At 38.2% G+C, this 26,466-nt stretch overlaps 1 protein-coding gene across 6 annotated transcripts in view; it reads left to right on the forward strand.

Annotated features, from left to right (window-relative positions):
* vps13b (vacuolar protein sorting 13 homolog B) overlaps positions 1-26,466 on the forward strand; it is a 399,448-nt gene that overhangs the window by 66,323 nt on the left and 306,659 nt on the right. For all 6 annotated transcript variants that reach the window (XR_003675707.1, XR_003675708.1, XM_028469709.1 and 3 more), the window contains exons 17-19: positions 2,158-2,342; positions 16,232-16,366; positions 18,637-18,816. Coding sequence is in view for 4 of the 6 variants with exons in the window: in XM_028469709.1 (XP_028325510.1) it covers positions 2,158-2,342; positions 16,232-16,366; positions 18,637-18,816 (500 nt within the window). In the remaining 2 variants the exon portion in view is untranslated. The remainder of the gene's footprint in view (positions 1-2,157; positions 2,343-16,231; positions 16,367-18,636; positions 18,817-26,466) is intronic.

A 26,466-nucleotide genomic window follows, 5' to 3' on the forward strand; every position in this document is an offset into this window, starting at 1 on the left:
TCAGCTCTAGTGAATGCCTGGTAATAGTGGTGTAATAGTAAGAGTAGTGCAATTTGAATAGGACTGAAGTCTGACAAAGTCTTTGGCGTACTGCTTCTGTGCCATTAATATATCATTTTTTAGTTTCTCCGTGCTTTGTCTCCACTAATCTTTATTTTCATTGGTGGCTCTGAGCCATTCTTTGGGTGTTTGTTTCAGCTTTTAAAAAATGTTTGTGTTTTCATTAATGCATGTGGTAAGTGTAAAAATCTGCCTGCCAAAAAGCTGTTTACCATGTTGCAACAAAAAACACTGACCGTGCCAGCTACTTAATGAAATCTGATGAGTGCCTGGCTGTCCTCACTTAGAGCATTCTCTGAACACTCTAATGAGAGTTTCTGTTTCTCGTTTCATTCCAGCATGCCTGTTGCTGTTTGCTAAGAGTTGGGTCTAATATAATAAAAACAGGTGCATAATTAAATTTTTAAGGGACCACATGCACATGACAGCTCCCCTTGAATGCTATAAACACTCAAATAAGCCAACAAACTTTCATCCATTGCCAATCCTCTCATTGAAGTGGCTTTGCAGACACATTTGCTCTGCATGTGGTGACATTGTTGTTGCCGGGTCCCCTTCACTTTCTTTTGTTCAGCTGCAGTCTGAGTGTACACACACATGCACAATGCACACATTTGAACATGGAAAATCACAGGAACATCAGGTTGATTGATCTCTTGTTGAAGAGCATTTAACAGTAGTGATTTTAATAGCGGAGAACCATGACATTACATGGTGCAGCATTGTGCCAAGTGCACCACATGTAGCCAATTTTAAAACATACATGTGTGCTGTCAAGATAAACTCATTGACCTTGTCAGGTTTAGTTTCTTTTTCTCTTGATTTTGCTTGAGCTTTTTCTTGAATTTCCGCCATTATTTCCTTATACAAACTACCTGTTTTGTAGAAAAGCAGGCAGAATATGTTTGATTAAATGTGTGATTTAATAGGTTGTTGTTTTTTCCTGTTCCTGTGTTTGAATTCTTGCCTTCAATCTGTTTCTGTTGTTAGGAGTAATTGCTGATACCTGATGTTCATACTGGTATTAAAGCAAATATTAATCATAGAAGTGCATGTTATGAAAAATAAGTGAGTGATTGTGGTAATGTAAAACAAAGGCAGCAAGGGGACACAATTGAAGAGAAGTACAACCATTGGAGGATAAAAAAGACGTGTCACATGATTAATGAGAGCATGGATGGTAGAGGTTCTGATAGACAGGACTCTGGAGGTGTCTATCAGACTGTGCTGTTGACTCATCCTTCCAAATGCTTAACTCATCAGGTTGTCATAGGCACAGTCTCACACAAACCCTATCCTCCACGCTTGCTGATGATGAATTATGAATGTGCAGCGACTCTTTGTGGGGTCAGGTTTCTGGGCCGCACATCTTATCCCATAAATCATTATCACAGTTTTGACTGAAGGGAGAGAAGTTTCTACAAACCCCCACCAACTGTGAAGTTAGTAAAATAAGCTGGATAAAAGTTGCTTGTTAAACCTGTTATGTTAGCACTACTACTACTACTGCTACTACTACTACTACTACTACTATTACTATTACTGTTGAGGGACCTTCATGTATCTGTAGCCATCAAATTACTAAACATTATTTCAATAGCATAGTGAAAAAGGACGTTGCATTTACTCTGATTTCATTTGTATTGGGTCGTCTAGTACAGTGGTTCCCAAACTTTTCACAGTACTGTACCACTTCTGACATTTTACCTGAAGCCATGTACCCCTTAGTTCTGCACAGTTAAAAAACACAGTAGTGTAACTTCTATCCGTAAAAGGAACAGGCATTAGTCTGCTATTTTCAAGAAAAAGTTGAGTTAAAGGTAGTGGGCTCACTCACACTTTTGCCTCATTTCACAGTAATAAATGGTAAATTAACCCCCCCCCAAAAAAAACTTATTTATTTTAGTATGATTGCTAACAACAACATTTTGGGTCCTTGGTCAAGAAAGTCCTCAAACTAAGGCAGTAAACCTGTGAAAACTAATACTGGAGTCAATCTTAAAACTTTTTGTTTCAACTGCAATATTTTTCCTTTTAACTTTTAATTAACCTACTCTACAATCTCTCACACCTTCTTTCTTGTTTTTCCACTTACAGGAGCAAAAGATGTGCCATCCAGACCACTGAGTGCATATTTGAACTTCCACACTTCACCATCCAGGCAACGAGGGCTCAAACACTTTTGATCCAAGAAATCTGTCAGAGCTGGACCCATAGCATCTTCAACGGTGCCCAACCAGCACTCAGTGAAAACCTGCTTAGTGAGGTGTACAAAGCTCCAGGTAAAGATTGTCTGTCATCTGTACATTTTTGGATTTGTTTTAGTAATAATTACACATTTTAGGATTGGATCAGATACAATATGATTATTGTTCAATTTGGTTTTAGTTACAATATAATTGCTCTTTATTTTATTTCACACTCATTTGTCTTAAGAGGCATTAAACTGGTTTAGTTTTACTGGTATTTCAGACAGCTCAGCCTGCATGCCAAACTGTAATTCCCGTTAAACATTTAAAACTAAATAGATCTAATGCATTTAAAACAACATTTCAGCAATTCTGTAATTGTTTAAGAATAAGCTTATGCAAAGGAAAAAAACTGTTAATCATATAGCACAAAAAAAACAATCTATATAAAATGAACACGGTGTACTTAATTATAAGGTTGTTGTGCCTGTTGTTGATACTGGACCTACAGCTAACTAAATTTAAAGTGTGTCATGTGGCCTTTGATAGCTTCTTGGTCAAAAAATAAAATGTTGAATAGAAGGGGAGGGGAGCTGAGTTCTATAAAACAGTAGCGTTTCTCATGACGGTAGCATCTGGACAGTCCTCTGGAGGGCCCGGGATTTTCCAACTCATTAGGATCATGTTTTTTGGTATGCCGTCAACATTCTCCCTCAGCCAAGCTACCTTTTTTTACTATTGTGGAGCCGCCAGATTTCATGAAACTGGTCTCCCGTGGAGTGAAGTCAAATATTCCTTTCTCTTGGAACAACGCTTGAATAGCGACATGGAGAAATATTTGCACATCTGGTCCATGTGTTGGCAGGTTAGAAAAAGAGCAGTGGGGGAAAAAGTTGGGGGTTTTGAAAGCTTACACAGTGAAGCAGAATAGATGATGTTTTATGTAAGTATATGTTAAGTAGAGGAAATGGTCAAGATTTCTAATGATATGTGACGTTTTATCTGTTTTTTAAATTGCAGAGATACTCGGTAAGTAATAATAGTATCATATTCACTGCCACTTTGCTTTGCATGACAGCTCATTAGTAGCATAATGGTAAATAAGACTAGAGGTCTGGCGTGGGGAGTAAATTTTGTTTACCATATGTTTAGGGAAGTAAATATGCATCATTCTGTGCATTAATGAGGAACCATTTGCATCCCGTGGACACTTGTTTCCACTATGAAGTTGTTGTGGGACCTTGATAGTTTTTTATAACTTACTGTATTCCCATGGTCATGTCAGGCAACCTAAATCAAAACTATATTTCCTTCTAACAGAAACTTTTTTCTTTTTTCCTGTGTCTGCATATAGTATGTCGTCTGAGGTTAACACGATGAGTGCAATCGTTTTGTGATGTCTATGCATGTTTTTTTCTTGCAAAAAGAAGACATGGTTTTGCTTAATTGTAACCTCGACTAGCTCTCCCTAGGGAAGGGTAAACCAGATTTTATTATACAAACACATGTAAAAAAAAAAAAAGGGGGGGGGGTAGTGCTATAGCCATGTGATGGGGGGAATACAAGGTAAAAGGAGTTAGGGAGGGCAACAAGACGACAAGGAGCATAGCCAATGTTTTTGGTTCCACTGTTGGTATAACGTGAAGCTGCTAATAGTGAAAACTGCTGTGCCAGTGTAGTGACCTAAGCAGTGGGTGTCAGATGGAGAACATCCCACTGCTCAGACACAAGTGAACAGAGAGGATGAGTGTGCACTTACAGATGTAGCAGTCATTTCTAAGCTATTTTTCAGCTTAAGCTATCCTGAAGTCCCAGACCTGTGTGTGTGTCTGTGTCTGTGTGTCTGTGTCTGTCTCACGGTGTGAGCAGTGGTGGCATTTTCCTTTCAATGTGACTCAAAGGTTGAAGGAGCTGTCGGCGATAACTTGATCGTGTTTGTTCTGATGTCACCAGTGAATAGTCATTAAGATTGCTCACTTTTAGCATGTGGCTTTTCAATTTTTTTAAATAGTGATTTAAGCTGGACTGTCATCCTTTTGATCATGCAAAGGCTTTTCAATTGTGGGAGGTGTTTCATATCGAGTTCTCACTGATAACATGGATGGTCAGTGTCCTTCACAGGAGGAAGGTGTGACAGAATATTTTTTTTCCACACTGCAATGAGAATTGCACAGTTCAACCATGGGCAAGCAAGCTGATATTGGTTAGAATGTTTAATACAGCATAAAGAGACTTGCTTTGATTTCTTCTTCCAGTCTGGAACACCTTTTAACGGATGCGCAGTCCTTTACAGATGAAAAAATAATCTATACAAACTATAGAATGTATGAGAAACATGTATTCTCTCTCAGAGAAGGTGGATTACAGACATCACTTGAGTTTGAATAGATTTGATATTTGCTTAATGTTTTGATGGTAACATGTAAATGTAGTTTTCTCTTCTGTGTTCCATGCATGCATGAAAGGGCAGCAATCATTCCTTATTGCATTGTTTCTGGATTTAGTTATTTTGTTTATTTGGCTACTAGCTCAGGCCAAATTATACAATGTACTTATTTCTTTGAGCAGCAAAATGGTTTTAAGTGTAAACACATCCACTTTTTCAGAAGGCCAATGTAAGACAATGATTTTTAAAAAGCCTTGTTTTGTGCCTGTAATTTTTGCAAATAATTTGTTGGCTAGCATACTGCGTGCTAAAAGATGACAGCCAAAGTTTTCTCATGATACTCCTGGTGCTGGTTTGTTTACAGAAAGCAGTAGCCTCTGATGCTGCTAAGAACATTAACTCTGCCCCTGGCCATCCTTAAAGTCGGCACACAGTCCTGGCCCAGCAGCAAATTCGGGTCAGAAAAGTTCCAGATTTTTACAGGCAGGGCCTGAAACCTACTATTGAAATAGAAAAATCTAGAAACTATAACCCCACACGGCAGATGCTGGTTGTGAGGATTGATTCCCAGCGTAAAGATTCCATGACTTCCTTCCTGTGTGAATCCTGCACCTTTTTCTCAGCTACAATGGGATAGGTGTTCACCAGATGATCAAGGTGAATTAATGAATTGCAGCAGAGCAGGTTTTTTGATAAATGGGAAACTGGATATATATATATATATAAAATTTCATAATATATAATATTGTTCCCATTTATAAATAAAAAGAACAACATTGTTGTCCACTAAGGCATTTTTGTACCTTGCTTGGGATTTATTAAGTTCAGTTCATAATCACCATCAACAATAATTAAAAGGGTCGTCACTTCTACGGCTTCAAAAGTATTTATCATGGAAAATTTTTTGAAGGATCGCAAAACATGGTGTTGACAATCAGATGCTTTACACCAAACCCTCTAATGTGACCTTACAAGTTTCCTCGTGAGGTGGCTAAAGGTGGGACAATATACAAAATGCACAAGACGAGATACGATTCTCAGCTCACATTAATGATAAGGGATGTAATTGCATTGAGAAAAATAGCCATGCTTTAATTTGAATAACTCTGAGCACAATAAAATAAATTCATTTATTTAATTGCAATAATAAAACATACATCATGGTCTTTAAAAGATTACACTTCTTGTAGTGTTGACCTTTAACAGCATGTGCAGACCAAGTAAAAAGAAGAAAAAAAAGAATGACTCTTAGCATACCTTTTCGACTTAAGTGAATATGAAACATAAAATAAACAATTACATAAATAGGAGTAATTTATTTCTATTTAAACTGCAAAAAGTGCCGCTCTGAACATAGCAGAGACTGACATATTATGCCAGTCTAAATATCAAATCATGTCATTAACTTGTCCTATCTGTACTTTGCATTTTTTTTTTTTTTAGTTATTTTTCAACAATATTAGCATGTCTACATTTTCTGGAAGCATTTGTCATTTTGACATTGACTACGTCTCCTGACTTTGTAAAGACACTTTTGCTTGGGACAGATGTAGCAGAGACGGAAAGTGTTGTTCCATGTAACGTGTTTTACTATATATCGTCCCATCCTCAGTGGTCACTTATAAAGTGCCTTTATTTCCAATACCTTACCTGCTCTTAGCAGTAATTATAGTGAAAGTAAATTTTAAGGGCTTGAGTAAGAATGAATGTCAATGAGGGGAAAGAAAATTGTATTCCTCCTATATCCAGCTCCTTTCATTTGCTTAAAGGTTATATAGGCAACGTTAAGATATGTTTATGGCACTTTAATGAATGTGCTTTAATCCTGCTGAGCAAAATGACGAACCTTAAGCATAAAGCCAAACCTTACATTCCTTCCTGGGTTCACTAATGGCTGCATTTGAATGTCTGAGATCAAGGTCATTTAAATAAGCATTAAATTGGCATGTCTCTCAGTGATGGATTCAGCTTTAATGCAGCTACCACAGCTGGTTTTTGGGCCACAATGCTCTGTGGTGGTCTGGCCACGGATGAGAAGAAGGGTGTCTGGTAGAAGTCTTTTGGTGGTGGTGACCAGCCGTGCTTTAAATGATTGCTGTGTGATATATGAGCTGTGACATAGCTTTAGCATGACAGATTTGGGGGAGAAAGAACAGTGGAAGAAAGAAAGAGTGAACGATGTAATGAGCAGGATAAAAAGAATGAAAGAGCGAAATAATTGAGAGGTTAAAGTGGAAGGTGACAGAATGAAGAAAAAGAAAGTGATCATATAGTCTTGACCTGGGCAGTCAATATTACAAGTGACCACTCGTTTACATTTTCAAAGCCTGCTCTCCCACTTAGTTGAGTGTCAGGCTAAGCACACATACTAAGAAATCTGCATCTGCGTGGATGCCCACTTTCATCTGCAGTGGTTCATATGTGCCTCAAGACTCCCACCATCTGATCCTATTTAAGGCAAATGACAAAATAATGTTTTGGTATTGTAGGCCCATGCTCTCATTGCATAGCAACTGGAGGCATGCTGATAACATTAGTAGAGAATGTATGCTCTTACTCATAACTGTATCATTATCAAAACATATCCCTTTGTTTTTAGACCTCATTCACGTATGGCTGGGGAAGGAGAGAAATGGGGGAAAAAAGGTTAACATTATGGAAAAATATCTTTCCCATTCAAGGTCACATTAAGGGGATTTATTTATACTATTTTCAAAAATAATATTGCCCATTACTTGGAAACAAATGTGAACTCTTAAACCATGTCAACAATAGTCTTTACGCCTACTTGCACTGCATGAAAAAGGCTGCTCCTGTCAAGGCCAACAGCTCACGTCCCTGTGATCTAACTGACCTTAGGAGAATGAGTCTGACGCAAATCCCCCTGTGACGCGACAGTACAATGTGTCAGTAATAGCTTTATGTTGTTGGGGGGAAACGGTCTGTTTCTATATCACTGTCACATCAGTAATCTGATCACTGCTACATTCTCCGGTCCCATGTTTAACCTTTCTTTTTTTCCTCCTCTTTATTGTCCAATAATGCAGTAGTTGGATGCCCACCTTCTACAATAGAACTCAGCAGTGCCAATTTTCTCCTTGCTACCTAATAGCTTGAAGGTATTTTTGGATAGTCCTTGGTTTAAAAAAAACAAAAAGTACAATTGTATCCCACCCCACTCTCCCATGGTGCTTAGTTGCTGTGAATATCTGTGAAAAAAGCACATCTCATGAACTGCTTTAGTTGTTGGTTTTAGTATAGCTGGCCCTTTACTCCAGTGTCTTTTAAAGAGGTGACCTGTAGATTTTGGAGAAATTTCTGCTTGTCTACATTCCTGCTTCACAGATTGACATCAAGACATGAAGAAAGCAGAAGGGAAAGGAAGAGACTGGACCTTTTCATCCATGCACAGCGCTATTTCTGACATTGAAAACACGTTATGTCAGGATTAAAGAACCAATATATAAATCTCTGGTAGAACTTGAGACAGTTTTCGTCAATGAAAACTTCAATGAACTTGAAACTGCCTTTTTCCTCCCCCAGCAGATTTGTGATGATATTTTAAGTCAATCCAGACTGAGGCCTTTGGTGCCTCTCTTAAGTCTTTCATAGGGCTCCTCTGCTTTTGTCTGGTGATGACTCAAGCCTTTGGACTACATGTTAAAAAAAAGTTTGCTCTGCTGGTCTATATATAAAAAAAAAGATACATACAAGTATAAATATCTCACATGATGAGAGAAATATAAAACAATCGCTGTTTACGTTTCTTTTTAAACTCTGCAAATTTGAAATAGCATAATATAATAACTAACAGTTGCCTTGGCTTGGGAACTAATAATGCTGGAAAAACTTTGGACAACCTTTAAAATTGTGTCTTTAGTTAAATAATGTAGTTGGAGTGTTTGAGCAGACTGAGTTGAAATTAGTATTTCCCATGTTAGAAATACTATTAAAAGGTATAAAGGGGGAGAAGATCCCAATAGACATGCCAGTACACCATTAGACGTGGAGGTGCCATAGGAAAACAATAACCTAGCAGTACGACTGCGATCTGCTCCTTTGTGTAAGGAGGAATAGGCGATTGGCATTTGCCAGGGAACACCAGCTTTGCCACTGAGACACTATGGAAACCTTTCTGTTGCCTCCAACATCCTCCAGCATGACCAGTTTGGCTGTGGGTCAGCAATGGTTTGGGGAAGCTTTTATCTTTAGAGCTACAAAGTCCTACATGTGCTAGCCAAAGGTACGCTGATTGCCAGGAGGTACTGAGGTGAGATCCTCTGGCCCATCGTAAGATGTGCTGGTGCAGTAGGCCCTGGATTTCTTCTGATGCTTGGCGATCCTCAGCATCATGTGGCTGCAGTGTGTCAGCAGTTCCTGCATGATGAAGGCATTGATGCTATGGACTGGCGTGTCCTTTCTCCAGACCTGAATCCAATCGATCACATCTTTTCTTGTTCACCACACCACAGACTGTCCAGGAGTTAACTGATGCTTTAATCCAAGTCTGGGAGGAGATCCCTCAGGAGAACATCCGTCATCTCATCAGGAGCATACCCAGGTGTTGTAGGGAGTGCACACAGGCCACACAGACTACTGAGCCTCATTTTGACTTGTCTTGAGGAATTTCTACAGAAGTTGGATCTGCCTGTGATCTGATTTTTCCACTTTTACTGAAGTATGCTTCTGAATCCAGACCTCCATTAGATAAGGCTTTAGATTTCCATTATTTATTCTTAACCAATTTTGTTCTCAACATATCTACTATGCAATAATAAATATTTTCAACTGAAATGTTTTATTAATTGATATTTAGATGTGTTGTTTATGTGTTTCCTTTATTATTTTTTGAGCAGTGTAAATCTGTTTGTAATTATGTCATCTGGAAGTGTGGGCAAAACTGGCTTCCTGCTGTGAGCCAACAGTCCCATCAAGAATTGTAATCATTGCCAACTGAGAACATAGCTCCTTGTCACAGAGTTATAAATTACCGCTCTAAGGCTCATTGAAGTGCTTTTGTAGCCCTGAAACTTCAGTCCCATCTTTGGCTACCACCACACACAGGCACAGACAGTGACACAAATATTTGGTGGATTAATGATCAACAAGAATGCTTGTTGTATTTCTCTCTATTTAAGCGAGATAGCCATAAACACAAGTAATCCAGAATTGGACTTCCCCATTGAATAGGCTGGTTTTGAGTCATTAGCTATGTGGTCTGTATTTTCGAGCATCTCTTGGAGTGGAACCATATTTAAATTCTAGTTTAGCTTAAACTACAAAGGCAAAATGCCTCAGAATCTTATGTTAACCAAATTTGTCAAGGCAGTATTAGGATGGGAATATGAGACATTGGATGGTAAATGCTGTCATATAGAATTGTGTTTTAATGGCTAATCATACCACTGGCTTATTATTCTGTTACTAGTGGCAATGTAAGATTTAAATGCATCACACTCCATGCCCTTTTTTCTTTCATTCCACATTTGTCTTTTTTTTTTTTTTTTAACCCTCGCTTTCATTCTCATTTGTTTCAGCTCATGTCAGGGTTTTTGTTTTTAAACTGTGCTTCATTCTTTCCCACCTCACAGCTTGTCCTCCACTGTCTTCCAAACCTCACTGCCTAGACGCATTAGTGTTTACCAGATTGCTTCCGCATGAAAACTCCTTAATTGTGGTATTTTAGTGGCAGAGACTAAGTTTGAATGTGCAGGGAACATGTGTCACTATTTTAGGGGGTAGCACCTGGATGGGAATCATGAAAATTAGACCCCCAGCCTCTGCTACCACCAGCACTTAGATCTCATCACTGTCTATATACCATGACGATTACAGGCACAAAGAACCTCTGGGGTACCCACCCCCCACTCCACTCAAGCTAAGTGGGATTTCATGAGACAGAAATGGCTAGCTTTGTTTTGCATTTTTTCGCTCACAATTCTTCATTTTTTGATTCAACTTGATTGTAGAAGATATCTTACAAGTTAAATCTCATCGAGTTTTAGTGAAAACGAATTTGCTAATCTTGGCATTTTTATTTCGGGTACATCATTCCCAATTGTAACCCTGGGCCTGCATGTGTTTGTAGTTATTTACTAAATGGTAGTCTTGGCTGCTTAAGGCCTTTTCTTTTATCCAGATACAGATGTTGCTGTTTTGTAATCTGTGGTACCTCCGGTGCATTAAGGATGTATTACTACAAGTACCATAACCCAATTTATGTGTCACAACAGTGCCACAGTTTGTTTGCAAGGTGCTTTTTATTGTTTTTTTTCTTCTGATTTGGGCTGGTTAAGTGAGAAATAGGGATGGGAATTGATGAGATTTTTACAATTTTGATTCTATTGTCATTTGGAAAAAAGCCCACAACTTTAGTTAGTAGCTTGGTTTCCATTACAGTTTTTTGCAAAATAAAAGCGATATTTCTAAATGTTGACAACGTATAATTGCGCTATGAACGTTTTCCCATTGAAGGTTGTTTCTCATCGAGACTTTGCTGCAGGAAGATGGACGCTTCAAACCTTTTTATGAAACTCTGTATTCCTTAGTTGTTTGCTGTCTAATGTGGCAGTAATATTTTTTTAAGTATAATGTTCACACGTACCGCGCCATGTTTTCTCGGAGAGAAGTGGTCATGTGGCCAGGTACGTCACCTTCTGTGATGTGTATTTGCGGAAAGTGTTTCCATAGTGCTTTTGCGACACATATCAATATCGAAACGTCTGAAATTTCTCCACATGAAAGCATAAAAACTTTTTTGCGATATTTTAGTGTGTTTCCGTTACCAGTTTTTAGATTTTGGGCATATCCAAGGGTAATGGCAACACAGCTAGTGACTCACTGCTCAGTGACATTCGTCTATCCTGGGCTTTCATTTTACTCTTCCCTGCCCTGGTGAAAGGAGAAGCTTGAGCCAGTCAGACTCTGTCCCTCATCATGGTCATCTAAATGAAATGCATGAGAAGGCATTCATTTAACTTTAACAGTTAGTAGTAGTAGCAGGTTTTACAATGAGGCAAATGACGTTAACATGAGGCTGTGTGTTGGTTAGTTACCTGCTGCATTATTAACAGGATGTGCTAACTTTGCCACTGCTGCTGAGTTGAAATTTACTCCGGAGTGGATCGAAAACACGATGTTGTGTGCTGTGCAAATGTTTCTATATGTTGGTAGTATTTCCTCCCTTTGATGCGTAAGCTACACATTGTGCGGGGTGATATTAATCATGCACACTGGAATCAATAAGGGCAGATTCCAGATTCCAAGATTCCAAAGAATTGAAACTGCGAACGAGTTCTAAACAAGAACCAGTTTTTGATTGCCATCCCCAGTGAGAACTGTCATTTCAAGTAAGAAAAATGTTTTTTTTTTCTGTATTTATTTCATTCAATTTTACAATTTAACAAGCAGTATGATGGTAATTTGAAATAATGATAATTTTTCTAAAAAACAAACATTTTTGCAAAAGCAAAACACAAAAAGAAAATTTTGGAAATTTTCATACAAATGCATTACATTTTAGTAAAATGTGTTAGGCACAATGTAATTGACATTGTTCAATAGTCAGATGTAATGTAGCATCTCCCATTTAATTTATGTATAGTTTCTGCACTTTTGGCAGCAAAAATGTGTACTAATTTAACAAGCAGATCCTTACTGTCTCTGTCTTAATTTTGTCTTACTATCGTTTTCTTTTCATTTTTAACTGTGGTAATAGCCATCACTAGATCACCTTGTCTATTTTTCTGCCTACTCTCTCAGCATGTATCTGTATATTTGCGTGTCACTTCTGGGCACCATGCCAGGCAGACCTGCTTTTACTTACTGCTTCTACTTCAGCCCCTCCTGACTTAAGAGAGACAGTTATCGTTTTTGCATCAGCACTTAATGGCTCAGCCGACTGCATTCATGCTACCCAACTTGTTTCTGTCTACCTCTTTTCTGTCATGACTCTAGCTCCCGTAGGCCCGTCGACAGATGAGGAACTTTTTACTGCTATAAGTTGTCTTCTTGATTTGACCTGGCAAATAGTTTCTATATAAATAGTTTCTACTGTGATTGCAGAAATGTTTTGTTGTCAGCTGCTCACCTTTGCATTAAACGTTAAGTGTACATATTGTAACTTGGATAAAAAAAGCTTTGCAGGCCTTTTCTATGGTGTGTATTAGATTTCCCCACAGATACAAATGGGCAGCATCTTGACATTGTAGTGTATAAGAAACAAGAAAGTGATTTAGCAGCTTAACACTGTGATGAGTGTTTGAAACAAATTACTCAGTTGACCGTTTACTCCGCTGCTGCCACACACACACCCTGAAGCAGAGTTTGTCAGACTCACAATAACAATAGCTTCATAAATAGCCATGTGTTTTACTGTTATGTGCAGTTTTTGGCTGAAAATAATAACAAGCGTGTGTAGATAGCAAAAGACAAATCGCTATGGTGATCACCCTCTCCTAGAGTGAGGCATGAAATCTGCGTCTACAGACATGCCCACTCATGCATATGCAAATACTACTTTGTTCGGGTTCTTAGAGCAAATGGAGATGGGTGAAATATAGCATACTGGACCTTTAAAAAACAATTAATCTATTGATAGTGGCATTTTTTGCAAAATTGATGAACTGAAATGGACAAAATATTTTCAGTATTACATTTTAGCACAAGCATTACCCTTATGCTTGGATGTTCAAAGATGTTTCTGTATTCATGACGGTACCTTAATCCCAACCTCTTCTTTTACATATACTGTACATTAGTTTCCTTTAATGCCAAAATTGCCGTAAAAGAAAATTCCCTTGTCACTAAAAATTAAAAACTGAATATGTACTTTTATTTTAATGGGCCGTACACACTGCGATTATGCAGCTAAAATGGTCGGCTTTATAGACTGACTGCTTTCCCATACCATTCCTTTACTCAGTGGGAGCAAGACATGTTGGAATGTGTAAAGCATGGCTTTCATGTCTGCAGATGTCCTGCATACATTCATTCATTTTGGACTGTTTGCACGCCAACTATGCAGAAAGCATGTGTCTTTAAGCCAGTGCATATACTCGTGTCTTTTTTGTTCAAGACTTTCTATCCCTCACTATTTATTTTTCAAGTTTCTCTTTGTCCTTCCCTTCATCCTCTTCTCTCTGTCATCTGTGTTTAGTATAATAAATCCAGCTGCCCACAGTGACCTCTCAGTGTTTGATAGAGTGCCATAGCCTCTGGCCCCTAGCTGTGTGTTTATGTACTTCTTGCACCTGCCTTTGCTTGACGAGGAACAGCACCACACACACTGACTTACTCGGTCACACACAGAATTACACAAACACAAGCTCCTGCCTAATGCACATCAATGCATGTTACACTCATGAAATGCACTGAAGCCTCTCGTTTGAGCCACCAACCTTTCCAACCTCATGTTTTGCTATTTCTGTGTGCCCCACAATTTTATAGTTCTAACAGCTGGACTTAACATTGTCCAGAGCTCCCCCACCACACAAGCAATAGCCTCTAAACTAGCAGGTGCACCATGCTTTTAATGACATATTCCTGGGTAAAGGGAAATACGTTATAGTGATATTGAAAGGCCAAGCTGAAGAGAGGGAATGGCCCTTGTCTAGTTCTAAATTAGCATACACCAATATTTCTACTATTTCATACTCTCAAAAACAAAAGCAGTACTACTCTATGGCTATTTCTTTGTTTCCTTTTCCATTTTTGAAAAAATGCCAAATTATCTCCAGATCAGGATTTCCACTCACTGTGAGGCTATTATTTGATGGTAAAAGGGGTTGTGTGTTTTAGGTTTGTCTGAGAGACACTAGTCAAAATGCTGGTATGATCCTACTAAATCAAATGTACTGTTAGGGTTAGGGTTTGCAAATTATTTATACTGTAGTAATGTGAAAAATGTTTGTTATATAGTATCTCTGTAATTTTTTTTGTTTTAGTCTGGTTCTGGATTACATGAAACCTTTCTCATGCATTGATTTAATAACATTTTTGGAGGCTTACATGCCTTTAGACATGTTGTCAGAATGTAAACCCTTGGCAATAGATCCTTTTCTAATATTTGCATTAGTGACTACAAATGCCATTGACTCTTGAATACTTAATTAGTTACATTATTAGTTTTTTTCATACCTAATAATGCTTTACTATTGTTTGCTTTTTGCTTTTATTTCATCATCTTGGAATTTTCCATTTCATATTCTTAAACTAATTCACACACACTATCTCACACCTAGCTGATCTGGTCTAGCACTTTTTGCACTACATACATATACATCCAACCATTGGGGGGCTGGATGGCAGGGCTGTTGAGTTGTAAGTCTGACACTCATGGTGCCAGGCACTGGTGTGGGTGCGGTGTCCTTCCTCTTTGTTGCTGATCCCATCAATGTTGGGGCCCAGCTGGTGTTCCTGGGTCCAGATGGGGTGGCTTGCGGTGTCCTGCTAGGCTTCCTAAGCCTGGTGTTTACCTGCCGCCCCTGGGTTGGTCGCTCTAAGGGGCCACCTTAAATCTGGCTCACTCTGGTCTCTCTCTGGGCCTGGGGTCTAACTTCTGCTGTCCCCTTGGGTGGTGGCCTCAGCTCCTTGGCTGGGTCTTTTGGTGGTGGGGGGTGCCATTGGCTCTCCCCTAGTGTCATGGGGGCTTGGCGTGGCAGGTTGGAGGTGTTCTTTTAGTTCTCTATTGCAGTGTGTTGGATTGTGATGGGCCTCACCAGTACTAAAGTCAATAAAAATCTAAGTACTATCTCAGTACAATGGAATTTATTTGAGAAGTAAAGCCATATTGGAACAGGTGATGCCATGATGCAATGTAATTCCCTCAGACAGTTCTGGCTTGCTGGTAAAATGCTAAAAGTAATGGCTGAATCTCCCTCTTTTCCCTTAACGGGTAGTTTGGCACCAATATTTCTCAGATCCACATTATTTGTTATTCACCAAGCTCCTTATCCAGTGTTTTCTGTCAGTTGTTCAAATTGCTCAACTCTGACATTATCCTCACAGTAAAAGTGCAATCTCCCACAGTTCAAACTATTTTTTTTGGAAAAATGTTGCTGAAATTATTTCCCTTAATGATGACTAACATTAACTGTAATAGAGGATACTGTAGGCTGCAGTAAGGCAATAGTAATGTGATGTAATACCCAATCTAGCATAACTAGAATATAGCTTGTCCACAAAACACGACCCAAAGTTGTTTTTTTTCCCTTGTAAAAGAAAAAGACAAAGACTTGTTCTGCAATTTGAGGTTCTACCCCTAAACTCAGAGACATTGTTGTTATAACTTTTGGTAAGTAACCTAACCAATGACTTTACTCATACAGAAAATAATTATGGTTAATTTTTGTGTGTAAAAACATGACACACACACACACACACAAGGTGATCCATGGTCAACTAAAAGGGTTCTGTTCTAATACATTTTGTCTGCAGTGCTTTTAACTAATGTTTTACATGTTTCGAATATCTATCTTCAAAACCTAGTTGACCAAGAACTATTAAGTCAATCAAGTGTTTAACAAAGCCACAGAAGCAGTTAAAAACCTGCTGGACTGCACTTCATTTTCACTTTTTTTTAACATTGTTTTATTAGGTGTGAAATATTCCGTCCCCTCACCAACTATTGAAGGCTCGGTCCAAAACGTGGAACTGAAGTTCTGCAGCCGTGCGACAGTGAAATGTGCCTCAGGAACCGTGGGAGCTGTGAAAGTGTGCGCCAGGACCCCAGGTGTGTGCAGCTGTGCCCTGTTAAAACTTTACTGCCTGTGTAGGAGAGAATTAATGTGACTGAGTAGACTCTTCTTTACTTTCTTTAACTTGTGCTTTTATACGCTTCACTGTCTCACTCTACTCTCTCATAACCCACGTTTGCTGTTTTGGCTTTGTCTCGCCATGTGATTCACTCTCTTTTCTTTCTTGGGTGCAGCCATTGGAATATGGCCATTTTTGTGAATGAGAAGGATGTTGTTGAAGCTAGTGTCACATCACACAGTTCATAAGGTCAGATTTTACACATGAATGTCAGGCAGATTCAAAGATCTGTGACGAGCATTTTTGGCTGTAATTTAACATTACTGCAGACAGGGTAAGCCCAATAGAATGGTCTCAAAGGCTTACACAACCTGACTTGGGGACTGATAAATCAGCCTATCAATTTAAAGAAACTAAACAGTGCTACAAAATAAATGTGGTTTATGTTTTTAGCTGTTGAAAATTTTCCCATAAACATGACCCGATTGGGTCATGTTTGTCTTCTAGTGTACCTTTGTTTTCAGTATTTTGGGTCTGATTTACATAATGTCTGGTTTATTTCCCTTGGCTGTAACTACATTAATTGCATATAACGACATATTTGCACCACTGACTGTAACTAAATTTTTACATTTATATTTGAAAATGCGCATTTTATTCTGTTTTTACAAGATTACAATTTCATTTAGCAGACACTATTATCTAAAGCGATATACAGTACAACACAAGCAGTTAGGGTTAAGGGACTTGCTAAACACCCCACAGTGATAGCCCAGGTTGGATTTCAACTGACTAAGGATGTCCCGATCCAATCATGTGATCGGAAATCGGGCCCAATCACGTGGTTTCAGACTTGATCGGAATCAGGATATTTATGTATATTTATTATCATTATAGGGGCAGGTGGTATACCGGTTCATACCAAATTCCGGTATATATGTTCTTTATGATATTCATTTTTAATATACCACCGTACCTGTATATTGATTACACAACTTTCGGAACGCTACGCGTGTTTGTGTGTGCGCGTGTGTGAGAATAAACTACATGTGTCAAACTCATGGCCCGCAGGCCAAATCCGGCCCTTTGGAGCATCCAATTCAGCCCTAAGGAGAGGGTAAAAATTATAGAGAAAACATGAATCATTGTGTAAATAAAACTCCACACTCCTGGTGCCTATGTCACATGATTGCAGTCATATTTAGTGTTGAAAAAACTCAAAAATCTTTTTCCATAATTCCATAATATTTCCCTTAATTAAATAGTAATTGGTCACAAGATCTAGGAAATTTAAAGGGAAGATACTGTTGGGACTGATATTTATCACTTATTGGTAGAATATTGTCAGTTTCTTACATATTTTGTATTTTATGTATACGTAGAAGTGCAAACTAGGGCACAATAATGTTTAAACTACTCATTTTCCAATCTGTGAAACTAAATGAGGAGAGTAAGCATTAAGAGTGCAGTTCCTAAAAGCACATTACTGGCCTTACTTTACAGCACTGTGGTACTTTTATTTTCTCATTTGTTAACATGCTTGTTGGGTATTTTAAGATGAGGCACTATTAATTTTTATATTAGACATTTTTATTTAATATTATTTAATCTTGCACTAAAGTCTAAAGGGAATTTTTTATTTATTTATTGCTTGATTGATCAAGCTGTGTCACAGAAGTGCTCAATTTAGGGTAAAATGTTAAAATAAGGTGAATAAAATAAATAGGGGACATCTTGGATGTGTTTTTTTTCTCTTCTTTATCTTTTTAATGTATTATAGAAGTATCGGATCTCGACTCGGTGTCGGCCAACTCTCAAAATCAAAGGACTTTGATTCGGACTCGGGGGCAAAAAAATTTGATCGGGACATCCCTACCGATGACGAGCCAGTTTCCTTAACCTTTAAAACACCACCACCCAGTTTTAGTTTAACTTGTTTGTTGTTTTTTGTTACTGTCATCGAGTGTCTTTCGCAAATTAACTTTCACTGCACAGCACTGCTGTGCATATGGCAATAAGCTTTTTGAACACAAAGATTCCTAAATATGTTTCAGTCGGTGGTTGGATTTGTGACAATTCTATTTGCAACAGTATAAACTAATACACTTTAACCTTTAAATTATGTCATCAAAAAAATAAATAAATAAATAAATAAAAAAATAAATTATGTCATCAAGATTTTTCTCTCATTGTGATACAGGGCTGACATTATGAGCTTTGTTTTAATTTACCACCTGTTGTTTTTAGGTTCAGGAGAAGGAACCAAGGAGAAACTTATCCCTCTGATACAGGGCCCGTCTGACACTAAGGAGCTTCACACGAGTCGGTGGCTTAATGAGATACGCAAGCCTGAGTCCTTGTTGGCCCCGGACCTGCTGTCCTTTTCTGTCCAGGTCCCTCAGCAAGGAGACGACTGCAGAAACTCAGGTATCAATTCTGTAACAGTTAATAACAGTTAATAATTCTGGTTACATAAAGTGTTTGTATTGTCTATCCACTTTATTTGTTGGAGTGCTACTGTAAATTACATTTTGGCCACAACCTCTGGGTTGGTAGCAATTATCAAGTTATACTGCAAGTTATACAGCAAGTGATTCAATAGTGTTTTGTAATATTGGCAGTCAGGAGGAGTATTGCTCGTATTAAGGGTTCATGTTACGGAAAGCAAGAAATGTAAATTCTCAGCGGCCATTGTTGGCATCATTGTTGTGGTTAGATAGCATCATTTTGAAATCTCCTGCATTCTTAGGAGAGCCCAATAATCTTCTCAGAGTTTTCCTCACTACTCTCTGTAGAATCATCCATTCAGAGGAAGAACAAGCCCTTGACCAGTTAGAGATGTAGCCCAGCAATGTGCTCTCTATAGTTCCCTGGTGATGTAAATAATTACTACATAGTTAAATTCTATCTGTCTAAAGGAGTTGCTTAGCATGGCCTGGTGTACAACAAAACAGTACAAAAGCTCCTTCTCTTCCATAACTCAAGCTATGCATATTACTATATCATCAAAAATGATTTACACTATATCCCCTAGCATCTATAATTCAAAAATATTTCAGGCAGCTTTTTTAAAAACCTAGGTATGATGAATGCTTCTTGAAGTGGACTCACATGACCCTCTCCAATTGCAAGGCTTTATACAAGCACATCTTATTTATTTATTTATTTATTTATTTATTTATTTAAGTAGGGACAATACATATTAATGAACATTCAAAAACGAAAAAAATATAAATATGCCAGATTGTAGCCAACGGCTAATTTCCATCTGTTGTCCCTAGACATGCTGATGTAATAAAATGTTACACTTAACAATAAGACATGGCGAGACACAAAACAATATATAAAAAGATTACATACAGGACAAAAAAACATAGGGATCATAGAATACAGTAACATCTCATGTAAATGGAACACTGGGACCAGAACAACTACACTCAAGAGAAAATACAGGATGCTGTGGGGCCAAGAAATGTACAGGGGAAAGAAAAGCAGTTAACTTCCACATAGTCAGGGTTGGTCAATCACAGGAGTGCAACAATAAATTTACATTATCATAATAATTTATTTAAAGTGCCACTGTGCATTGCAAATAGCCCTGAATTGCATTTTAATAAAAGAAAATAAAAACAAAAAAATAATAATAATAAAAGTATATATATATATATATATATATTTAAAGTGCTGTATTGCATTGCACACAGCCCTAATGTGCTTTGTCTCAATTTTTTTATTTTTATTTAAAGTGCTATAGTGCATTGCACACAGCCCTAAGGTGCTTCTTTCTATAATTATTGTTATTCTTTTTTTTAATTTAAAGTGCTATAGTGTATTGCACATAGCCTTAAGGTGCTTCTTTCTCTAATATTTGTATTTAAAGTGCAACAGTGCATTGCACGTAGCCCTAAGATGCACCATAAAAATATCAGTTCAAATCACTTGTGGTCACAACTCTGGGTTGACCTGAGCCATTCCTATAAATGACTTTTAAAAGTGTTAAAACTGGGGGCTTCCCTCACTGTGGTTGGTAAACTGTTCCACTGAACGCTGCCTTTGTAGGACAGGACGTTTTGACCAAAGGTAGTTTTTCTCGCAGGCACCTGACAGTAACCCCTGCTTATGGCCCTAGTGGTCCTCGAGGCAGTCTTTATGTATTTAATGTAAATATTAAGAGGCGGTGGAGCCAACCCATGTAAGCTCTTATAAATAAAACTTACATTTTTGAATTTTATGAAGTTCTCAAAGCTCAGTAGATTATTCTTTGAAAGAATACTGCAATGGTGGTATGTAAATGGTTTTTTGTCAAGAATTTTTAAAGCTTTTTTATAAAGCCTCTCAATTGGTTTTAGAATTGTTACACCTGTCAGAGACCAGCTGGTTATACAGTAGCTTACATGGGAAAGGATCATACAGCGCAAAAACATCATAGCAGCTTGATTAGTCATTGATCTTCTTATCTGGCTAAAGTTAGACAAATTGTATTTAATTATTCTTGTTATCATTTTGACATGACTCTACTCTACTGCAGCAAGTGATTTAATTGCATTGTACACCATTGTTACACTGTTAGCCATCCTCATCTGAGACTAAATATTGGAGAAGCCAATGGTGACAAAATAAGTCAAGCAATAGCTGTGACGATTCATTGCATGTCCTTGACTTGTGTAAACTTTCAGATTGCCCTGTATCATTTCAGGATTTTGAAGGTAAGAATAGTTTACTGTAGGTTTCCTCAATGAGGTATTCTATTCCACTATCACACAGTAAAATAATATCACAGTATATAAATATCACATTTCCAGTGAACAGAGCGCCAAGATCTTTTTGCGAATCAGATCTAAGGTAGTGAAAAGTTAAGTGCTTCATAGACATAGGTGTGATCAACGTGAAGACAGTAATTATGTGCATGCACATGTAACTGTTGCTATTGAAGGAAAGTAGATTATTCTAGAAAAGTAGATTTACCAAAGGTTATTTTACCATTTACAGCCTCTTACACTCATTGATTTTTTTTAGGTTCTCTTGTACACTCTGTTTAATGCTAAGTGTCAGACTATTACTTTGATTTAGAGGCCATAAAATTTCGGCAGAGCAATGCCTTATAAATGCAGTACATATTTTTGAATATTAAAACCTGGTCCAAACACAAACCAGAAGACCAAAAGCAAAAAAAAGAAAGTTGTGGAGAGAAAGAAGATGAAGGCATAAAGGAGGTGGGGGGTCAGCTCCCAGAAGCACTGGATATATATATCCAGCAGATGTGAAGGAGTGTGGGCTGGCAGCCCTACTGATCACTGCCTCTCTTCCTTTTTCAATGTTCGAATGATGTCCCAACATTCTCTTGATAATTATGGCTATCCCTCTTCGTAATCTAATTTATGACAGTTCCCCCTGATAACGGTTGTAATTAGTTATCAGTGTTTTATCTTGCTGGAATAGAGAACCCTTTTTTTCTTGGGATGTTGAATTATTTTTCCAGAACTTTTCTTTTTTTCCTGTCTAAATAGTTTCTGCCTGAGTATACGAGAATGATGTATGATAAGGAAAAAGCTCCCAGAACCGGTGTGTGCGCACATGGACTTCATTGTATAACGTGCTACTTTTAGGTCTGCAGACATGCATCAAAGTCTTTGGTCAGTCCACATGTCTCATGTCCCTGCTGTCATCCAGAGGGTGACTGGGTGCCTGTTAGGGCAGTCTTAATGGGATGATGGATGCAACGCCTCATTCAGGCCAAGATAATAGTGATGTACCGCCTCCCAAAATAGGTGGCCCTCTTTGCTCTCTCAGGGCTCCCCCAAATGTCGAGGGTCTTGAAATCACGAATTGTTGAAACACTTGGCCTTGGCATCAAACATATTTTATTCACACCATGTGGCTCTGTTCATTCCATTTAGCAAATTCTTAAACCGTGACCATTGTACATTGTGCATAAGGCTTGGGCGAGGTAGTAAGAAGAGAAGCGAACTGCTTCCATCATAGACATACTGAAAGCATTACACTGTAATGATCCAGCATCGGCTCGTACATTCTATTGTTCATCAGACTGGCTACTTCCAGATTCTGTATTAAAAACTCACAAATCACTACAGTTCTGTAGGATTCTGCTGCTTAATACTTAAAGCATAATGTTCTTTAAAAAAGAAGAGGAAAGTTTTGGGTTTTTAACATTAAGCTGCCAGTATGTTGTCATTGTGTGGATATATATGGTACATGCATGCAAACCATGATGCTTTAGGTTGTATTTACCCACGCTGGTGTTTTCATGTTTCATTGTATTTGATTGACTGCAGTCGAGAGACGCTTTGCTTTTAGTGTTTCCCCTCCGGTCTCTCTGTGTTGTTTCATTTCTTAGAGGTTGTGACAGGCTTTGGAAATAGGCAGCGCTTTCCTTATGGATCATTTAATTTAAAGCAGAAGCCATTTCCCTCCATCTTATATTTTCCTGTATGTAGATCTCTAAAAAGGTCCTTGTCACTGAGGTTAAGTTTTGTAAATAATTGTATTTTCAAAAGGGATTCTAATACTATTCAAGATAGACTACAGCTCTTTCAAAGCATTCTGCTATCATATCACCAACTTATTATTAATTAGTCTAATAAACCTGAAAGCCCATTTAGAAACTGAATAGTCAAAATAAACAAATCTTTGACACATTTTAGTTTTGCTCTCTCTATTTGAATTGAATTCTATTCTGTTAAACAAAATGACATCAAGGTATTGGGAACCTTTTAAATATGGCCAGGAACATCTGCTCTGTATTTAAATGTTTACTAGTGCATTGAACACAACATTGTATTTTTTTTAAACAGCGTTGCTCGAGTTGGGTGGTTGTGTTGGTGGTTGGAGGGAGTCCCTGTTCAATGACGGACTGTTTTCATTTAGCAGACACTGAAGGCCTGCATTTTACTTATAACAACCAAGCAACTGTGCTCTGAAAAAGTTATTTCTATTAATCTGAAGAGCTCATGTGATTTCCCGATAAAATTGTCCAAACTTTCTCGTAATTCAGCAGTCAGTCCAAGTAGATTAAATGGTGATATAATTGTCTTTGGCATTCCAAAAGGGCTTTTGCAAAATTTGGGTTTAATTGTTGTCCTTTTAAATGATCAGAGATGATTCATGCATGCTTTCTGAAGCTTGAATAATGAGTTATCAATGCCAGAATTAAAAAACATGAAAAATAAAGTGAAGGATGCTGGAAGTAATGGAGGCAGTCCAGGCAGCTCAAGAAGTCTGACTTCTGAAGCTCGGAGGCTGAGCGTGTTGCTTTTAAGTAAAAACAGGCTGCAATTCAGGTTGGCAGTCGGGATCAGAAGGGCACAGGTTAGTCTTCCACATGGGCCCAGCCGAGAGCCAGAAAGTTGTCATCATTCACGAGCGCACATTGGAACTGATACCTCTGCTATTAGATCCCTAAATGATTTGTGAATTTAATCAGAGGAGTGCCTTTAGGATGATTGCTGGGACCAGACCCTCTTTGCTGTCATTCATAATGACCTCTGGTGTTACAGTGAGTATAAATAATCAGAGCAGCTCAGAAGACAGCTTGATCATTTAGATCCCTGAACAATGACTGGCTGCCTGGCTCAACATCCTCTTTGGCTTGGTCTTGGTGCTGTCAATGCTGATGGATGTTAAAGAATAAGGGGGCCTTGGATGGGGCTGGTGTGCAGGAATAGAGGGCCAGAGGGCGTGTGAGGAGCTGAGCTCTACGTTGAACCTTGGGGCAAGCAGCAGCCTGCAGGTGTCCACCTCCTAGAACACAAACACACCCACACACAACTGTTAAGTTTCACCCAAAGAGGAGGGATGTCGGGTGGGCTTTCTGATCATAGAGAAAGCAAAAAATAGTGAGAGAGTGAGGGATAGCATGTGTTTTCCCCAGGCACGCCAGCAGCTGTGAGACAATGATTTATGCTTTTCTTAGAACTCTGGGATTTCAAAATGTTACATTTAATCAAGCACACTGTGAGCAGAGCAAATGTTAAAGATGTTCTGTATAAAGCCCCTAAGTTTTGATCTATTCACCATACCATTGGGGTTGTGGGAATAGGGGAACGGGCACTTTATTCTTAGATTGTAAATTATTGGAGGAACTCATGAAATGGATGGAATTAATCCTTAGAGAATACCTGAGGATTTTTCAGATTTTACTTTTCAGATTAAGTTTCTGAAGATATTACAGTTTTCATGTTATCCAAATGAAGGAACAGTTTTCTTTTACTGTAGATAAAGAACGTGCACTTGCATGGATGCTCTATTTTTTATTTGATCACACGTCTGTAGTGCCTTCCATGCCTGTTACCACAGAGACCTGTCTGCACTTTCGGAAACAGGTGGGTTCTCACAGCACTCTGCAGGCCCAAAGACTAATGAGAGCAGGTGGTAAGGTAGGAGCACCACCTGACTTTGATCTGACAATTTCACACAAACACAAGGATATATATACGCATTTGCACATGTTGGTTAACCCCATGCACAAGTTTGCCTCCTTCGTGAAACCATATTCTTTGAATGAGCACCATAGATGGAGTGTGAACTGAAGTAGGATCTCCCTTGGTAACCTCCTCCATTTCAATCTTTCAAAGACTTGCCGTACTTTCATATGTCCATCTATCATGCTCTTTTCTCCTCCTTTGCATGTGTTCACTCAATCCATAGAGTGTTAAATCAACAGCCTGTCTTTGTCTCAGGCAGCAGCTTGATGACTTTAAGCTGCTGTCTGGACTTTTTTTGGGCTGGAAGCTCTACAGTAGGCATTTTTTTTAGTTAAAAAAAATTATAATACATTTAATGCACAATATTGGGCTGTGTTGAAACTAAAGTGACTAGCTTTACTTAAGTTTGTGGAACTGAAAAAACCCAACGTTAAAGTATTGGATATGAACACCTCGTAAGTTTTTGAAAAGCTAAATTTTCTATGAATGTAATCTGCTCATGCACAATACATATTATACCAATGGAAACCCACACAGATCTATTGAGGTCAATCACAGCTTATTACTGAGGTGCTCATCTGTGAAGTGTGGGTCTACTTTCACAAGGCTTAAAGCTTCACTGGTGTTTAAACCTGAGCAACGGGGGTTGACATTGAATAAAAACAGCTGACTGCTGATGCTAAAGATGGGGGGTAGGGCTCAGGCTAAAGATTTGTGTGAGTATATCACATCAGATTTGACATGACAAGAGGACCAAATTATTCTTCAATTATATGAGAAGGTTTTATCTCTGCTTTCTCCACTTGGGAAGTGTTTCATAGCAACAATGTAACAATTGAAATCAAAGAGAAGCTTTATATCATAGAAAGTTCATAATCATTTTGGGGTAATATGGGTAGTTTGTAGGGGTGTGTATTGCCTGGCATATAGCGATACGATTTGTATCCCGATACTTAGGTCACGATATGATACATTATATCCCGATATTAAAGTATAAGGCGATTATTGCGATTTTTTTATATATATATGACTTAAGAAACAACTAATCTGTAAATGTGTACATCTCAAAACATTGGCTTTAACATGCCATTTGCCAACAACTTAAAATAAAAAAATAACATACAATCTGCCTGTGGCTTTTAAACCAACTTTGACTTAAGTGCAACTTAACTGAGGTATATGTCTAGAACAACAAATAAATGAGGAAAGTTGCTACTTTCTTTTTAGATTTTATTGAAAAAACTCAAGCTGGTCAACATGCCCAGGTTTCAGTGCACTTCTTTGTGCAGTTATGTCTCCTGCAGTGGAAAAGACTTTCCTGGTTAAATAAAGGTAAAAAAAAATAATAATAACTTTTATAAAAAAAAATTGACATGGATGCATTTAGAATCGATCCGAGAAACGCGTGAAGTAATATCGCCATATATCGGCGTATCGATTTTTTAACACCCCTAGTAGTTTGTGCTTTCATTGAATGCACATTAGAGTGGATCAGACCAATTTCTTTGGATTTTGTCACTACAAGGCAGAATGAGAAGAGGTATTAGCCATTTAGTGTGAAGACAGATCATTCTGGGTCACTGCTGTTTCACTTCTAAAAGTTGTTGTGTAGGTGGGGCCGGGTCAATGAGAAAGA

The sequence above is a fragment of the Gouania willdenowi genome, chromosome 16 (genome assembly GCF_900634775.1).
Source record: "Gouania willdenowi chromosome 16, fGouWil2.1, whole genome shotgun sequence".
Lineage (NCBI taxonomy): Eukaryota > Metazoa > Chordata > Actinopteri > Blenniiformes > Gobiesocidae > Gouania > Gouania willdenowi.